Source organism: Alligator sinensis, unplaced genomic scaffold (genome assembly GCF_000455745.1).
Source record: "Alligator sinensis unplaced genomic scaffold, ASM45574v1 scaffold97_1, whole genome shotgun sequence".
Taxonomy (NCBI): Eukaryota; Metazoa; Chordata; order Crocodylia; family Alligatoridae; genus Alligator; species Alligator sinensis.
The window spans coordinates 2,595,997-2,612,821 of NW_005841921.1; the positions used below are offsets into that span (position 1 = coordinate 2,595,997).

The 16,825-nt window shown below is 39.9% G+C and overlaps 1 protein-coding gene across 4 annotated transcripts in view; it reads right to left on the bottom strand.

Moving 5' to 3' along the window:
• The window catches only part of DUS2 (dihydrouridine synthase 2), a 61,600-nt gene that overhangs the window by 9,138 nt on the left and 35,637 nt on the right, over positions 1-16,825 (bottom strand). For 3 of the 4 annotated variants that reach the window (XM_025198439.1, XM_025198440.1, XM_014517690.2), the window contains 8 exons: positions 13,927-13,974; positions 12,841-12,906; positions 11,694-11,764; positions 11,108-11,194; positions 7,053-7,221; positions 4,846-4,967; positions 2,542-2,685; positions 1,172-1,259 (listed from right to left, as the gene is read on the bottom strand). In XM_025198439.1, the coding sequence (XP_025054224.1) occupies positions 1,172-1,259; positions 2,542-2,685; positions 4,846-4,967; positions 7,053-7,221; positions 11,108-11,194; positions 11,694-11,764; positions 12,841-12,906; positions 13,927-13,974 (795 nt within the window). The remainder of the gene's footprint in view (positions 1-1,171; positions 1,260-2,541; positions 2,686-4,845; positions 4,968-7,052; positions 7,222-11,107; positions 11,195-11,693; positions 11,765-12,840; positions 12,907-13,926; positions 13,975-16,825) is intronic. The other variant, XM_025198441.1, reaches the window with a different exon arrangement.

Below are 16,825 nucleotides of genomic sequence, written 5' to 3' on the forward strand. Positions count from 1 at the left end.
AATCCATCCACAAATTAAGCCGTCAGGGAAAGGGTACGTCAGGGTTTGCGCTCGGCGACGGGGAGAAGAATCGATAGGTGATCAGTCTATCGATCAGCTCAGCCACAAGTCAGATCTCTTTAGAGGCACTCTGCAGCGTGCTCAAAGTTCTCCGACTTGGGCGGAAGTCGCACGAAATTTTAAACGGCTAGCAAGCCAATTACTAGCCGCCACGTAGGAATAATTTAGAACTGGCCAATAGCGGGACACAAATTTGCATTCAAATGGCGGGAACTCTCTTGCACCGGGGTTTTTCTGTTGCAACAAAAACCCTTTGCTGTGCAAGAGGCTCTCATGTGGCGGGAAAATTCCATTGTGCCGAGGCACCAAAATCACTGGGTTGTGACAACATGTTCAAGACATTCAAGGAATAACTTGTCCAAACTGCAGATGCTTCCGAAATGGCCATATAGGAACCTAACAATTGTTCTTATCTAGCTTATCTCTGCAGTACCATCACAAAATTATAATCTTTAATATGCTGTTATATGTGCACTTAAAAGTGCTTACGATCTAGACACAGTCCTGAGGACCCACTGAACTGGAGTTCATCTTTTTTGTCTAAGACTCCTTGAATTCCATAAGTAAGCTCTGTGAAGTATAATTAGTAAAGCTCATCAAAAGCCCTAACTGTACTTGTCATAGACCTATTGCACACTTGGCATTTTTCTTCTAAGTAGTCAAGACTGACACAGCAATGGGAGGGATCTGCAGATAACAACTGAACAGTGCTGATGGAATTTCATGGGAGAAGCTTGCCAGGTATCTACCCAAAGTAAATAACTCTGCACTCTCATGATTACCAAGTGACCCACTTATTCAATATAGGAACACAAATAAGATACTTTGTCACTTGAAGTTAAAAAGAAGTTAAATTTCAAGCCTAAAGACACACAATTCTATGCCGCAGAAATATGCCCATAACTTCTGGGGATGTCATGCTAATCATCATGCATACAAGCTGTCTAGGAACAGTATCAACACAACCACAGTGTAAGAGTAACTTTTTAATAAACTTCTTATTTTATTTCAAATCAATTAACCCAGTTTTTTGAGAGTCTCAAGACATCATGACATAATGTACTGTCTAAAGAACTGGCATGGACTTTGGGGGACAAATGCAGAAACTCACAGTTTCATAAACAGGTTGAGGGTGCTTCTCTTTCCTACACCACTCCAAGAGATACATTTTCGGAGTAATCTGTGGTGGATACTCTCGCCTAGAGAGGCAAAGGAAAAACTGAAACACAAAGGTATCCTACCATACTGAAATACAGAATTCTCTCATGCATATTGCATGGGTTTGCATAAGTAGAATAGACACATTGTCAGAGAGGTAGTTAGCTGTGTTAGTCTGAAGTCTGGTAGAAGGCAGGGTAGAGATACACCTTATAGACTATTCAGCTAGTCCAGTGATACTCTCTCTCTTTGTCCCAATGGGCTGGATGAGTGGTACAGGGCCAGTCTGCGCACCAGATTCAGGCCCTGCACTACCACTGCCTGGCCCCACACACCAGGATAAGGCCATCAGCCACCACATTTTCAGACCCAGGAGAAGCCCCATGGTCCAGATTACATAGCTTCTCAGGCTGGGGGTGGGAGGTGTGGGGGTGTTGAGCACCCCTGAGCTAGTCTTTAAGGTGTCTCTCTACCCTGCCTTCTGCCAGACGTATATTAACGTACACAGCTAATTTTATACATATAGGACTGTAATTTATTCATTTATTTTTTTACTAGTTTTTCATTTTCTTTTTAATTTGAAAACTTCTAAGTGATAAGCCCTCCATTTCTTTCTCAGAAGTCTGCTCCAATAACACATTTTAAATGGTATCTAAAATAACATTAACTATTATTTCCCAGAGAAGTCCTTCTTCCCCATCTTCCTGTTCACTTGGTGTAAGAAGGGGGTCAACGAAATGGTGCTAACTGAAAAGTAGATACATATCTTTCTTAAACATTCTTTAGTGGTGGCTTAAATGATTTCCTATAAAAACCTGCTTTCTTGGGGGGGAGGGCAGGGGAGGAGACTCTAAGACTGGTTTCTACTGTGTACACCATACATTCCTGCAGGAACTTCCTTGTAGATTACAATATAAATATTAGAAAACTATAACATGGCTTTATTAAATCTCACTCTATAAAGTTTTAAAGACATAACAAAGTTTTATCAGGTTTTTTTTGGCATGCATGCACTTAGACCTTACTGTAACTCAAGATTTTGTGTTATTTAATTAAAAACTGGGGAAAGTGAGGCCAGAATAGGGATCATTGATACTGTCTGACTTAGAAACTAACTGATGTGAGAAAAATGATGATGTTGATTTAATCAAATGCTGCATGAAATGCCTCTCTGTACAAAACCTATCCAGTAACTATTGTAATATCTGAACAGTCAACTTCCAGAATGATAAAGTGGGGAAAATTCTATCAGCTAGCAAAATCAGATACAAGTGTAAATGAAATGTCAGAAAAAGTAATGAATGATAAAATTTGCATACTTACTTGTCAAACCGAACAGCCATTTTTATTACATCTGTGTCTTCTACCTGATCCCCTTCATCTTGTGTTTTAGTTTCTAATGATACCTTCTTAGTTTCCAGAATGGCTGTTGTTTCTTTATAGAAACCATTCATTTCAAAGACTTGGCTATTAAAAAAAAAAATTGTTAGCATTGTTAGAGTTCAACATAAAAATTTTCATATCTAATTAGTAGAAATATTTTTTTTTTTCCTAAATGAGTTGTATTTACTTAGAAAATTATGTTAAGGGGCAGTTAAATTCCACCAAGTGACACAGATAATAGGGGTCTAAAATAATTTTTTCTCTGTGACTTCATACAAAATTTGCTCACTTTATAAGGAAAAAGGTAAATAATCCTCTCAGTTTGCCCCACAGCCAAGCTGGCTTCTGAAAATCAAGGTAGAAGCCATCAAAAACACAGATTCTGCAATCTCAATTCAGTTTACAATTCCAATGAGGCATGAAATCAGGAGAAAACCAGTAGAGACAGCTAGCGCCGATCAGATCCGCAGAGCTACCAGTAGCAAAAAAGGTAGTCAATGCATATATTGTAAATAAACCTGAGTTTTGTTTTTTTAACCAGTTTCTCATATAAATGCTGCTCACCATGGGGTTAGGCAATCCAGAAGTAAAAAAAAGTCCTGTATTCTCTACTATGGCCCTTGCTGGTGTAGGAGTAAAATTACATCACAGGTGAATAATACTGGAGACAAAGCTCTGTAAAATTAACTAGGAAATAATTATAGGCTGAGCTGTGTAAAACTTTTTTCTGGCATAAATATATTAGCATATCCTCTAGCACTCAATGGGAATGAGAGCCCTGCATCAAGTTAAAAATTTCCATGGCTGCAGTTTATCACCACTGCCACTTGGTAGCAGTATTAAACAATATTAGCTACAGAGAAAGATATTTACTCAAATAAGAACTTTATGCTCTTCTGTTTTGAGGGGATAACAGTTCAAATACACTGGCTGGAAGAACCAGCTGTGAAATTAATTCCTGGACAATCTCTTTTTACATGCATAATAGTCCCTTCTTCCATTCGTGGCTCAGTTTCAATAGGGCATAGCACTAAACTATCAAAAACTGATATTGAGATTATCGTCCAGGACCACCCAAATGGAGGAAGAGTCTGCTGCAAAGATCTGAGTACGCTGAAACATTACAACGACAACAAGAGACAGAAAAGTGGGAGCAACAGAAACAGCATGTTGCGGACCAAATCAAGAATTCAGAGCCACCCATCCCACACAGAAACAAGTGCCTGAGTTGCAACAGAGTGTAGATCCCATATTGGCCTTATCAGCCATCTTCAGACCCACAGATAAGACATTCATAGAAGACAATCATCCTTGACTGTAAGGGATTGCCGAAAAAAGGAGAGGAGAAACTATCAAAAACTGATTATGTTCAAATAAGGAGGTGCCTACACTGGCAAGCCAAGTATATAAAACAAGGTATTTACAACCAAGTCTTCATTTTACAAATAGTATTTATGTGTGCTGCCAAAAGTAAGGCACTGACCACTCCCAGGGCTTTCAGATACACTGTTCCAAGTTCATACTGTGATTCAAAGTATGAGCTCGAACTTGAGTTTCCAACCTCCTGACCACCAGGATACGCTAGTATCCCTCTCAACCTCCCTACGACCAGAAATTCCTTCCTTGATTTAGGAAACGCTCTCAATGAAAGTTTTATCAAAACTAATATATAAAAATATGTTGTCAAAATTGTTTCCAATTAACATAAGAGAGTCTCCCAGCCAAAGAGTGTTATCATGACCTAGTGTTTCAGGTGAAAAATCAGCATGATTTAAAAAAAAAACCCTTTAGGTGATCTTTTTATGTTGTAAATGTGCAAAGGAATATTATTACTGGCTTTATAGTTCATTCTGCTCATTAAAATCAAAAATGAGTAGAATGCAGTTTTTTCAGTGCAAATTATGTTTTTATACAGTAATTTATAAACCACTGGAAAAAAACAACATGTAGTGTATAAGCCTCCACTTTGGAGCCATTTTTCATGCTACCAAACCCAAATAGTTGGTGGACCTACAATCCTTGGATTAAAACATGTGATTCAGTGACGCAAATGCCACTCAATGTATTAGCCAGTGAAACATGTAGAATGTTTCAGGGGTTAAGCCAATCTCTGTGGGTCTTAGGAGAAGAACTAACATGGGCAGCAAATTATCCTATATCTAGAGGTTTCTTGCATGTTGCTTTTTGAAACACTGAAATGCTAGTCATAGTTGGAGACAGACTGTTGGTCTCAAGACAGCTTACCAGATTTCTTGAGTAGACTGTGCAGCATGCAACTTCTTTCCTTGGGTAGTTTCTAACTGTTCTCTTAACATTTGACACAGGCAATATTTTGTGTTGGTGTAGTGATTATCATATCTCACTGCCTGAAAGAAAGAGACAAGTAATCTATGAAATACACCAAAATAAACATTATATCTAATAACTATGCATTCACATACTTCTTGCTGAATTTCTAAATGGATTATGGAATATGCAGTAGAGTTCAGACAGTTCCCAGGAGGATACCAATGCCAGCTCAGTCATTTATTTGTATCTGTTAACATAGTTAGTTTTTTTCAGGAAAAGAAGTCCAAACTGAAATGCAGTGGTTACTTACATGCTTGTGAACGAGACAAGAAAGTAGTTTACAACAATTTGCTTATTTACTACTAAAATGGATACATTTTACATTGAAAGTTTGACTAACTTGATTTTTTCATTAGGCATTCTTTGATTTTCCCCTCCATGTTTTAAGTAGGTCAGAGTTGTACAGGTTTCAGGGAGGAGGACTGACATAAAAATAAGTAAATCTTTGCACTTAATGCATATAATATCTTATGAGCAAAGGCTCTGATCCAGTAAGATACTTATGTAAATAGTCTTACTGAAGTTATTGGCATTACTCATGTGCACAAACATTTTGCCTCATCAGGACACAAGTCATTGTTCAAGATATCATCTGTTTTACAATTATCACTCTAGGAACACTGCTACTTAATGACTGTAACAAAGAAAAGACAACAGACTGAGCCAAATTCACCTCTGATATAACTCACAATGGACATACGTGCAGGGATGATTTTTGGCACACATTTTACAGGAACTAAAATAATTTTTTATTTTAGTGATGAAGACACATTTTAGATTTTTAACTGGTTTATGTTGAACTTTTCGTGTTTTTTTTAAGAAAGTAATTTGTTTGTTCTAAGCAATGCCCTAGTAATTTGTTTTTGCGATGATTCAAAACATTTAAACTAGGAAAAAAACCAGCACTATTAAATTCCACAAGGTCAAATTAATTTAATCTGTTTTACTTCTATCCATAAATATTACATGTTAGATATCTTATAAACCAAACTATAATGTGACGGTGTAATATTATTTTTACTGACCACTTTTCCCTCTTTAATTTTTTTTTCCAAAATTAGAGAAACAACGTTATATTTTCTGTAATAGGAAACTAGCTCTCTAGAGTACTTTAAAGTTATTTTAAATAAACAAAGAATTTGAGAACAGTTTTCTCTGCACAACTACCTGGACAGAATTCATCTTTCTATTCTCTCTCAGCTTCATTCAGTATTACCAGGACTTCACTGTTATAACAGCACAGCTTTGGCACTCATGGGCCATGTTACATGTATTACACATTTACCTGGTTGTGTGATTTAGACCAGCTACATGTGCAAATTAACTATCATGCCCTAAAAGGTTCACACAGCTATAAAGCTAGAGCTGGAAAATATGTACTCACTTTGTAGCTGGTTTCTATCCAACTTTAATATACACATGTAGCACAGCTGTGCCCCTGTGGCTGGAAGCCTTGTCAGCTGACGGAGCTCCCAGCTGTGGGTGTACACCATGTGCTGTAGTGGCTGGGAGTCCTGGAGCTGAAGGTATTCCTAGCCATAGCACTGTCCCATGGGCTGCTGTGAATAGGGTACTTGTCAGCTGACAAGACTCCTATCTGCAGCAGCCTGCGGGCTGCTGCCACAGATGGGAGTCTCAACAGCTACAAGGCTTGCAGCAGCAGGAGCTCATGCAAGGGAAGCTCAGGATCATGATCCTGGGCTCCCCCTTCACTGGCAATAAGGCATGATAGGATCTGTGCCACAATTGTGCCATGCCATGGCAGGAGGCACAATTGTGTGGGTCATGCATTACATCCTATCATACCTTTACCTCAGTGCCTAGAGGGGCCCATGGTAATAGCTCTGCAGAAGTCCTCTTGAGCAACACGCCTGATATATAGTGCACACAGGCAAACAAAAAGTTGTATTCAAAAGAAAATTGTCTTCAGAATAAGAATTTGAAAAACTAATTTGTAATTATTCCGTTTTGCACAATGGGCAAAAATACGACAGAAGTTCTATTCATTGAAATGCAACAAGAAATTTAAAGCACTCAGCATAATCCATCACCTAACATCTCTAAGCAATGTTAAGTACAAGCAGAAGTCACCCAATACTTGCGTATTTTATGTATTCTTGCATGACTTCCTTCAAGGGGCAAAGACCCTCTTTTCTGAAAATAGATGGGTTCCACATGGCAGCTCGAGCTATCATTACTGATGACGCCGCTGTTGTTTGCTGGAAGGCTTCAATGTCAGTATATTCTTTGATGAAGTCATGAGATCCTCCACTGAAAAGGAACATCATTGTTAAGATCTGCAACTATTAATGTGACACCACAAGTTATGTTTAAGAAGTGTAGAGGACAATGTATTTCAATGTTAATAGAGTTATGATGAAGACCTCTGTTTCTGATACAGTTTGTTCATAGGATATACTTAGGGTCTAGCACAGTGATTATCAATTGGGATGCCATGAGAACATGCCAAAGGTGTTGCGTGGTCAGCAATGCCACCGTGGGATGAAACTGCCCCTGTTTTTAGGAGTGAGAAGCAGCTCCTGCCTGCATGGCATTATTATACAGGCAGGTGAACTGATTCTGTTGTAGTTCTTCACAGTTCAGGTCCAACATGCCTCCTGAAAACAGAGGCACACAAAGCATCTAAGCTACGTGATGACAACAACATTTATCTCCAGGCTGCTGCTGCTACGGGATGTTACTGCTCCATGCCTCCATTTTCAGAAGGCAAACAGCAGCAAAAACAGGAAGAGCTACAGGAGAACTTGTGTGCTTGCCCACATAATATTCAGGCAGGCATGGCTTTCTCCTGCATCTGCCTCTCCATTTGGCTTCAATGTGCCTCCTGAAACAGAACAATTCCACCTGCCTCATGCATCTGTTTCTGGGAGACATTGTGCAGCACTGGGCTGGGAAGGACTCTGGCAAGAGTGCACATTCCTGCCGTAGCCACTTCCTGATATGGCTCTGGAAGAGGCATTCAGCACAGTTTCACCTGGGTGTGGCAGTGGGGTGAACAGAATATAATTATAATTATCTAATCAATTACTAACAGGCTAATTAATAACATTATATTTTATATGATATTTACATTAGTATTTTGAAATTGGGCCTGTGGCAGAATACCATCTTTGTCTCTCCCCAAACTCTAATGACAATTTAGTTACTATGGTCACTGCAGAGGGAAGACTCCTCTGGTCCCATCTGCTTCAGGTAACCCTGAGGTGTAACCTGAGCTGGATACATTCCTGAGGGAGGGTGGAAACCTGCTCTCTCTGCCCTAGTGACTGGCATCATATACCTGGGTGGGGGGGCTTAAACTCCCTATTGTTCTGAGCAATGCCAACATGACTGGGAGGGGACCAAAGACTCTGCCAGTCTACCCAGCAACCGGTGATGCATTTCAAATTGGTTGGCTGGCAGCCAACAGTTGCTGGCCTTCATTGGATCAGGTAAATGAGGTCATAAGGGCTATAAGTGAATGACCGCCCAGGAGAAGGGGCAGTAGCCATGATGAGAACTCGGAGAGAAGCGGGACCACCTGAAACTCTCTCTCTCTCTTGAAACTCATGCTCAATGAACTGCTTGCCTCCAAAGGGAATCTTCACCTGCCTCTGGATGATACTTGTTAGTAAGCTACTTGAGATCTAACTAGAGATACAGCTTGCAGTAACACAGATACTAATCAAAGGCTACCATGCCACTGTTTGCTCTAAAGGTATTTCTCTGATATTGCTCCACCCTGTACCCTATTCCAAACCTACTCTTTGTAACCAATAAAGTTTTCCTTTGTATCTAGCACGGGAGACTTATTGCGAGAGGGTCTAGATTATGTCTTGGGGTCCCCTTGGTTCGGCTGACTAAGGGAGACCACTATTTGTGCTTCAGACAGAGGGAAGCACCCCAAGTTCTTGCAGTGGGTCAAGTACCCTCAAGGACTACTAGGCCAGTGTTTCCCAGAGGGCGCAGGTCCCAGATCAGTCCAGACTCTGGGTGGTAGTGGTGTTACCCCCAGGCTTACGGGTGTGCTCCAGGAAGGGGGTTGGCTGGATGTGAGGTGCCCCCAGGGAGGCACGCAGAGCTTGGAAGGTGTTCAGGTGCAGTGAGGTGAGTGGTTCAATGCAGGAGCACCCCCTACGGCCTGCCACACCATCAAATTCTGAAAAAGTTCTGAGCTGTCTCTTGAGTCTCAAAAAGTTGAGAACCACTGGTGTAGAGATCCAACACGTTCACTGACTTTAAAGCAGGCATACTGAAAGCCATTATATGAGGACTAAAAACTCAAGTAAGGAGCCTTTTGGGCTTAATTACTGAATTATTTGTATAACAAGTAACAAATGCTGCCAAGCATCTGGCATATCTTTTCATTACAGTGCTTTGTTATCAGAAGAAAGAACATGTCTAATGGCCACAGATGGGCCTCTTTTTTAAGCAAATGCAAAGTTAGTGTTGGTGCAAAGAGCTGGATCTGGAAAATTCATCCCTGTACATATTCAATGGAAAACATACAACCCAGGCAGAGATACTGCAAACTTTGCTCACCATCTTGTCAATCTGCCTCAGCCCTGGTCTGGCAGGGCTCCAGAGGGAAGCACAGGTTACTTTCAAGAATGTTTTGTTATAACAGAAGGCATGAATTTAAACTGAGAAAATTATACAGGTACAAACATGTGACATACCTCATGCAACTTGGGGCACACTTTTACTCCAGCTTAGAAGTGCTTTTATTTCACTTAAGCTTGTGTTGCCTTGGGAAAGCTCTAAGGAAAAAGGCACTCACATATCAGAGTAAGAGACTGTCATGGGTCTACATGTCCAACTGCGTAACTAACCCTGTATAATTGGTAAACCTTTCCTACACAGACATGGCCTCAGTCATTACGTGCTTGATGATACTGCCAACAAAATACCAGCTCAGATGGCGGCTTTATGATAGAAATTGGAAAGCTGGCTGAGGACATTGTGTCAAATGGCCCACCAAAAAGCTGTGATGACTGTTTAAAATGAGATTCTCCCCACTTATAAAGATGACAAAACAAAAATCAGTACTTCGCTTTACCACCCTTATGAACAGATTATATGAACATTCCATTTTCAGAAGACAAATTTGAAAACAGGCTTTATTGCCTTTTTCTTTTTCCTTTTGCACACTCATTCTTTGCAGGTTCAGTTGTTTACTAACCATGGTTAAAAGGTCAATGGGTATCTCAAAAAAATTGACCTGTTAAGTTTACAATAAAGCTGTTTTTCAACATAGGTTTGATATGCTGCATTCAAAATTGTAAGGTCAGATTTATTTGACCATCAGAAAAGAAAATGTGTCTATAGTGCAATCTTCTATTGGAAGGAATTCATATATACAATGAAATCAACCTATAGCATATTCTTTTTTAAAAACATGGTTAACAAAACAGGATTTAACTGTTTACTTCTCTACGTAGAAGCCTTGCATTGAGAAAAGAGCTTAAATGATGTGTTGATTGATTAGAAACCTTCCCCCCCCACCCAACAATGGATCTTTGGCATGTTTGTTTTCTAATTGCACATATCTCCTACAGACAGAAGGGGAAGCACTCATACAACTTGATGTTTATGTTAGATGTATAAAAACTAAGAAAAATGGTTACACATTTTTTTTTTTTAATCTGGGCAACCAAGGAATGCAACAGATCGGGGAAGGTCTCAATCAAAGTATGCACTGTAGGTTGCTGGAAACTCTATTTTGCAATTTTAGCCTTCACAGTAACCTTCACTTTGCACCACCCTGGTTTAGGACATCCACATGCTGCTGAAAACCAGGTCAGTTTATTCTGGATGCCATTTCTTCATGCTAAAGTGTGCAATAACTTAGCTCATGCCACCATGTGCAAAAGGGCTAACAAGGAGAGAACCATCAAGTGCAAGGCTGTGACATGACAGCAGTAGCATTTGAAACATACTTAAGGAGCTATTTGTGAACTCCAAACCAGTTACAATAAATACTATTTCAGAAGTCCAGCTTTGGAAGTCCACCACCACAGACTACTTAGAGCCATAGCTATATAGGTCCCTATATACCTTACCTTACATTAACTCCACTTTATTTTTGCTTGTAAGTTGCTGGGAATGTGACTTGCTAGATTCAGATACCTTTAAATGACTAACTAGTCCAACTTACTTAGCTATAACTGGAACAGAGACTGCCTCAGAGATGGCTTTAATCATATCACAGTGGACAGGATGTTGAGGCCTCTCCTCCTTCTTCCTTTTCAACAAAGAAAAAAAAGAAAAGATCAAAGATTTTTGGTGGAAGTTGTGTGCAAGTCAACTCTTAGCAAACATTACCTGCAGTTTATACTGTCATGCATGGTGTAAAGCTATAAATAGGGGAAGAATTCTGTCATTCCAAACACTTTACTGCTATTGTAATTCCTTATACAAATTGTCTGGGGTTACAGCTATATACAGCTAGTACTTCAGATTAAAAACATCAGTAAACAGTTAATCTCTTACTGTTAGCAACTGGTCTTATTTTGTCTATGAAACTAAAATTATAGAAACATAGTAGCATGAAGTAAAATTCTTACAACCACATTTAGACCCCTGAATCGGTAACCTGATTTCTAAGGTACTGATTATTTAATACCTCTTACTTCAGTCAGAAGCACATGCTAGCAGCAGATTGACTACTGGCTGTATCTTACTGAGTTCTACTTCCTAATAAGTAATATTAAAAGTGTCTTTCTTCACTAAAACACACTTACCTTCCATGGACTGCAATGGCAGCAACACCAGTCTTTTCTATCCTTTTTGCAAGGCTTACTGTGTCTTCAAGCTGGGAAAAAGTGATAGAAAATATGTTATTTCAATTTGGAGGTTCCTCATGGCCTCATTAATATGGTTCTCTCACATAAATAGTGCTGAAATCTAAAACAAAAAGGGCCCTCACTACAGCTATATATCTTATCACCTAGTCAATACAGAATTAGAGAATGCTTCACTATAATACGTTTGATACAGCTCCATTCTGTAATCCTAACACTGAGCAGCACTCCATGAACAATTGCGCTGATGTAAGAGTAATCTATTTCAAATTATTAGTAAGAGCTGAATAATTTGGCTTCAAATAACTTGATTAAAAAAAACCCCAATTTTTGAAAAATAGTTATTATTGTTTCACCATCTTTAGAACTGTACAAGGTCTTAATGAAAAGTGACAGTTCACTCAATTCCCAGGAGAAGGACCTATCTGATGGTATAGATTATGATTCAGGTAATGTAACGTATCCAAAATATAGGAGAAATGTATTTTGCTGTGGTTGATTTAAACAGTGAAACTGATATTGTAGAGATAGCATGAATCAAAATTTTGAATTCCAATAACCTCAAAGTTTAGAGAATCAAACTTTGAGGCTTTGGTTTTCATTTCTAATTAAAAAAAAAAAATCAGACACTTCTGAAAAATGAAATACCACTTTTCTTTTGTTTTTCCATACGTGGAATTCACCAGCCAAAATGCCACATGTGGACAATTACTTTGATTTAAGCATGTTTTTTACATTCACCTGTGCAGTTTGCATAAGTTCATTGGGAAGGTTGCCACTTGTAAACAAGAACATTGCACCAAAGGTGCTATTTCCCCTATTTTAAAATAGCATACTGAATTCAATTTGAACTTTTTCCCTTGGTGCTAAGAGCAATGTTGTGGAGTTTGGTAGGACTGAAGGAAGGGAAGAGGGGGAGGTTTCTCATGAGTCTCATGAGTATGCTGCCTGTGAGCTAGGGACTTGGATTCACCATTACTCACACTACATTGTAAAGTATTTTAACCAATTTTAAATCCTGTATGAAATAAAACATTTCTAAATAATAATAAAATACAACTTTCAAAATATAATAAAATGGTCTTACCAAGGGCAAAATTCGGATTTTGCAGGTCACTGGTTTACTAATTCCTTTAACAAGGGTCCTCAGTATCTAAGCAAAGGGGGTGGTGAACAAGGTCACAAAAAGCATATGTAAATCTTATTATCTTGAACATGCTCATAAATTTGAACACCACCATCTCATTTGAGGATGTCTTGACTCATCTGAACCCAAAGCTGGGACAAACGAGAAGCAGAATATGTCTGTAAGATTTCAGGACAAAAGGCTTTTCTCCTGGCAGAAATGAGAGGTCTGCTTATACTCTGTAACTCTTATGAAAAGCCATGTATAGGAAAGGATGGACCCTGGAATCCTTAGAAAGACTGATACTCAAGAGTTGTTAGCAAAATGAGGCAGAGAAATGTGTATTTTTTTTTTTATTACTTTGTCTAAGATCTCTATTTTCTTGTGGTATCTGAAGAGCAGTTGGTCTGGGAAATTTGAAAAACTTCTAAAGTTATGTGCTATAATTATCAGGTGTCCCTGAAGAGGTGAACTGTAAGTCAAAAAAGGGTGTGTTAAACTAATGGAACATCTGGTTGATTCAGCTTTCATCTAAGAGCACCAACAGTAAGGATCTATATAGGATCTCAGTTTTTCAAAGGGGGTGTAAAACAGAAGAGTGCACTAAATACTTCAGAGACAATACTTGGACTTTGCTCAGCTTTGGGAAGCTTAAAAGTGCAAAACCCTATTGTGAGGGCCTAAATACAGCAGTCTGACAAGTGTCCAGCCAAAAGAGTTCAGTTAGGTCTCTGACGAGCAAATAGGGGTTAGCAGCAACCAAAAAATGCTGCCAACTGTAGCCTGAAATGGTGCAAGTTTAAAAACTGAAAAGGAAGCAAGCAACAATATAACAGACCTTGCAGTCGTGCAGGGAAAACAGTGCTGGATAACCTGTGTGGGGGGCTCTCATTTGAAGGTGCAAAACATATTCCATGCCTTATTCTTCCAAATTCGCCTTCCACACAACCTTCCCTAACTTCAATAATCCCAGTATCAAAGGAATTGCTGTACACATAAACATCATATTTTCCATGGAATTTTAGAACTGCCAAACCGGATACTTACAGACTCAATTTTGTCAGGATCAGAGAGCAGTGCTGCTCCCATACCTCCCTGGGGAAGTGAATGAAAAGATATTTATATTATTCATGGTACTTACTGAAAACATTCAGCTCAACACATTTATGAGATTTATTTTGTCTAATGGCAAACTGCAGTAAAAATCGGAGCCTCCCATATAAAAAACTTTGGAAATATTTTTCTTATGTTTTGTTTGCTGACTAGTTCTCAGAAGGTTTTCCATTTAGAAAAGAATCCAAATTGGATATGTATTCAGTGAAAGTGTATAGCTGAACTCTTATTCAGCTGAGCTGTGCCTAAAATTCCATGAGGCTAACGAAGTAGCAACTTCAAGCATCAAATACCAAACTTTTTCCACCTCTATTTCTTTGAAGAGCAGCCAGACGTTTAAAGAAACCCTAAACCCCCACAAAACCCCCTGAAACAAACAAATCCCCCACATCTAGCTTCTGTAGCCAATTTGTCTCTGCTGATTATGCCAATGACAGACATGTATATAGAGTCCCTAACACTCAAAGGGTTTTATAGGTCCTACAAACCAACGGTCCTGCTACTGTGTGAAACATAAGGAAATAAATACAAATTAAATGACATCACAAAACTACTAATATTTTTAATATATAATGTTTTGTCTTATAACTTGCTTCCCCCCGCATCATCCACTCTATATGGACACAGCTGTTTAAATAAGCAGCACATTTTTTGTAAGATTAGAGACTTTTAGAAATTTTCTAGCAGAGTGCTGCACTATTAGAAATGTTCCTTGGGAAAAATGTCCATAACAACAACATTTGACAGAAACTTCCTTGCTGGCTTCCCTGCTATCATTAGAAATAAAGGACTGAGAATGGGCCTCAGCTAATGGGCTCCCAGCTCCTTACCAGCCTGGACTCTCAGATCCTCAGCAGCCCAAAGACAGGAGCCAGAGCCAGGATACAGGACTAAATGGACCACTGAAGTAAAGATACCAAAATTCAAAGCAACTCCTACATTTCTTAAGTTCTAAATAACCGAAGTTCACAAAGAAAGCAAACTTTGTGAAGGAATTTTGTTACTCATATTTAAAAGGTACTGTGAGAGAGTGATTTTGGGGCTGTGAAGGTCCAACAATTATGCAAGAAGCAAGGATTTCTGACCGGCTATGTTCCTGGGACAGTTAGATAAACTTTCGAATTCAAGACCTGAGAAAGAATGTCTTGGATTTGAAAGCATGTCTAACTCACCTTTAATCCTCCCTACATAAGGTTACTAAGGATCTTTGATTAATCTACCATACAAATGACATATTATACAGTCTGTCTTCCTTCCATCTTATTAAAGTCAAGTGACCTAAAATAAGTCCCCCTCCTTCCCTTCATCTTCAAAGGGAGTTTCAAACTGGCCATCAGTTTCACTAATGGAAGGGTTTCTATCCCTGGAAAACAAGAGTCCATTTAGACACAAACATCCTATTCTTGCTGGCTGAAAAACTGAAAAAAGCCCAAGCTATACTAAAAACTTGCATCTGTTCACTGTCAAGGCAATACACGCTATAAAAGACATATTTGGCAATGAGAGCCTTGGCGTTTATCGGCAAAGCTTTTAAACCAGTACTGGAATACTAAAAAGTCTGATTTCAAACAGCTAAGTCTATTCATAGGCCAGCTAAATTAAATTTCCAAAGAAACTGTACATTTACCTAACATTGCAAAATGCTTCTAATGCTTTTAATGAATGCTTCATTTTAATAAATGCTTCATTTTAATCTGAAATGTCTGGAAGAGCTACCTTAGGCTACTACTGAACTAGTCTGGCAAGGCAGCAGCACAAGCTGTGGTTATAATGAAGCCCTTTCGTTTATATAGCTAAGGGGTTTGTTAATGTGGCTATATTTAAACAAACACCAATAAACAGGGCAGGGTTCAGACTTAATAAAATGCAAGAGAACCCAAAACAAAGGATACAGAATGATGACTTTTAATTATCTAGAGATGTTTTGTCTTTTCATTGTGTATGTGATAAATCCTGAAAGATGCATCCTACAGGAAATCTATTAAATATGCTGATAACAAAGACAGCAGGGCCGTCTTAAGTGTGTAACCAAACTCTCTAGAATTAAGTTGTCACGGCGCGGGGTCCTGCAGGAGGGCCGTGATCTCCTCAAGGCCCCCTTCCCGTGCCATGTTGGGCCAAGGGAACCCTCAAATTCTCACCCGCCACATCTTTGATGACACAATATATTTGGGAGGCTGCCTTTTACGCCCTCTTGGTCACGTCTTGATGGACACTAAGACCCTGTGGTTTCCCGGACCCATCGTAGGTCCCGTTCTGCAATGGGTGCTGTAGGGGCACCCTAGCCTTATGGGCTGTGTGTGGCTCCATCCACCCCTTTACCACACCCCAAGCCTCGCAGATGGAATAGATGTCGTTCTGTCTGGGTCCTGTTATAATTCGGCCCCCTTGTCCTCTCTGGGGCTTCTCAATAATGCTGTCCCCTCCTCTGGGGCTGGGGTCAGTGCACCCCAACTGCTGTGCCCTCACTGGTGCTGGGGTTCCCACACTGCTGTGGGTCCCCTATGAGGCCTCCTCCAACCCCCAATAGCCTCACCCAAACCACCGGTGACAAACAGCAACTCAAACACCCCTCGGCTATAACATAAACGGAAGCCGCCCGGCTATAACCACGTTCAAGGCTACCGGGGAATACTCCATCCCTCAGCCGTGTCAGGCACTGCTCCTTCAGTCAGGCTTTCCCTCTCTTCCCCGAGGGAGCTCCTTCCCCCTTGGGCGCTGGCAGGGAACTGCTAGCCTGGCTTCAGCCCCTGGGCTTTATATGGGAGCCAGGCCCTGCCCCTTCTGGTCAGCTGACCTCCTCTGGCTGCCCTGGCAACCGGCAGCGGGGGTC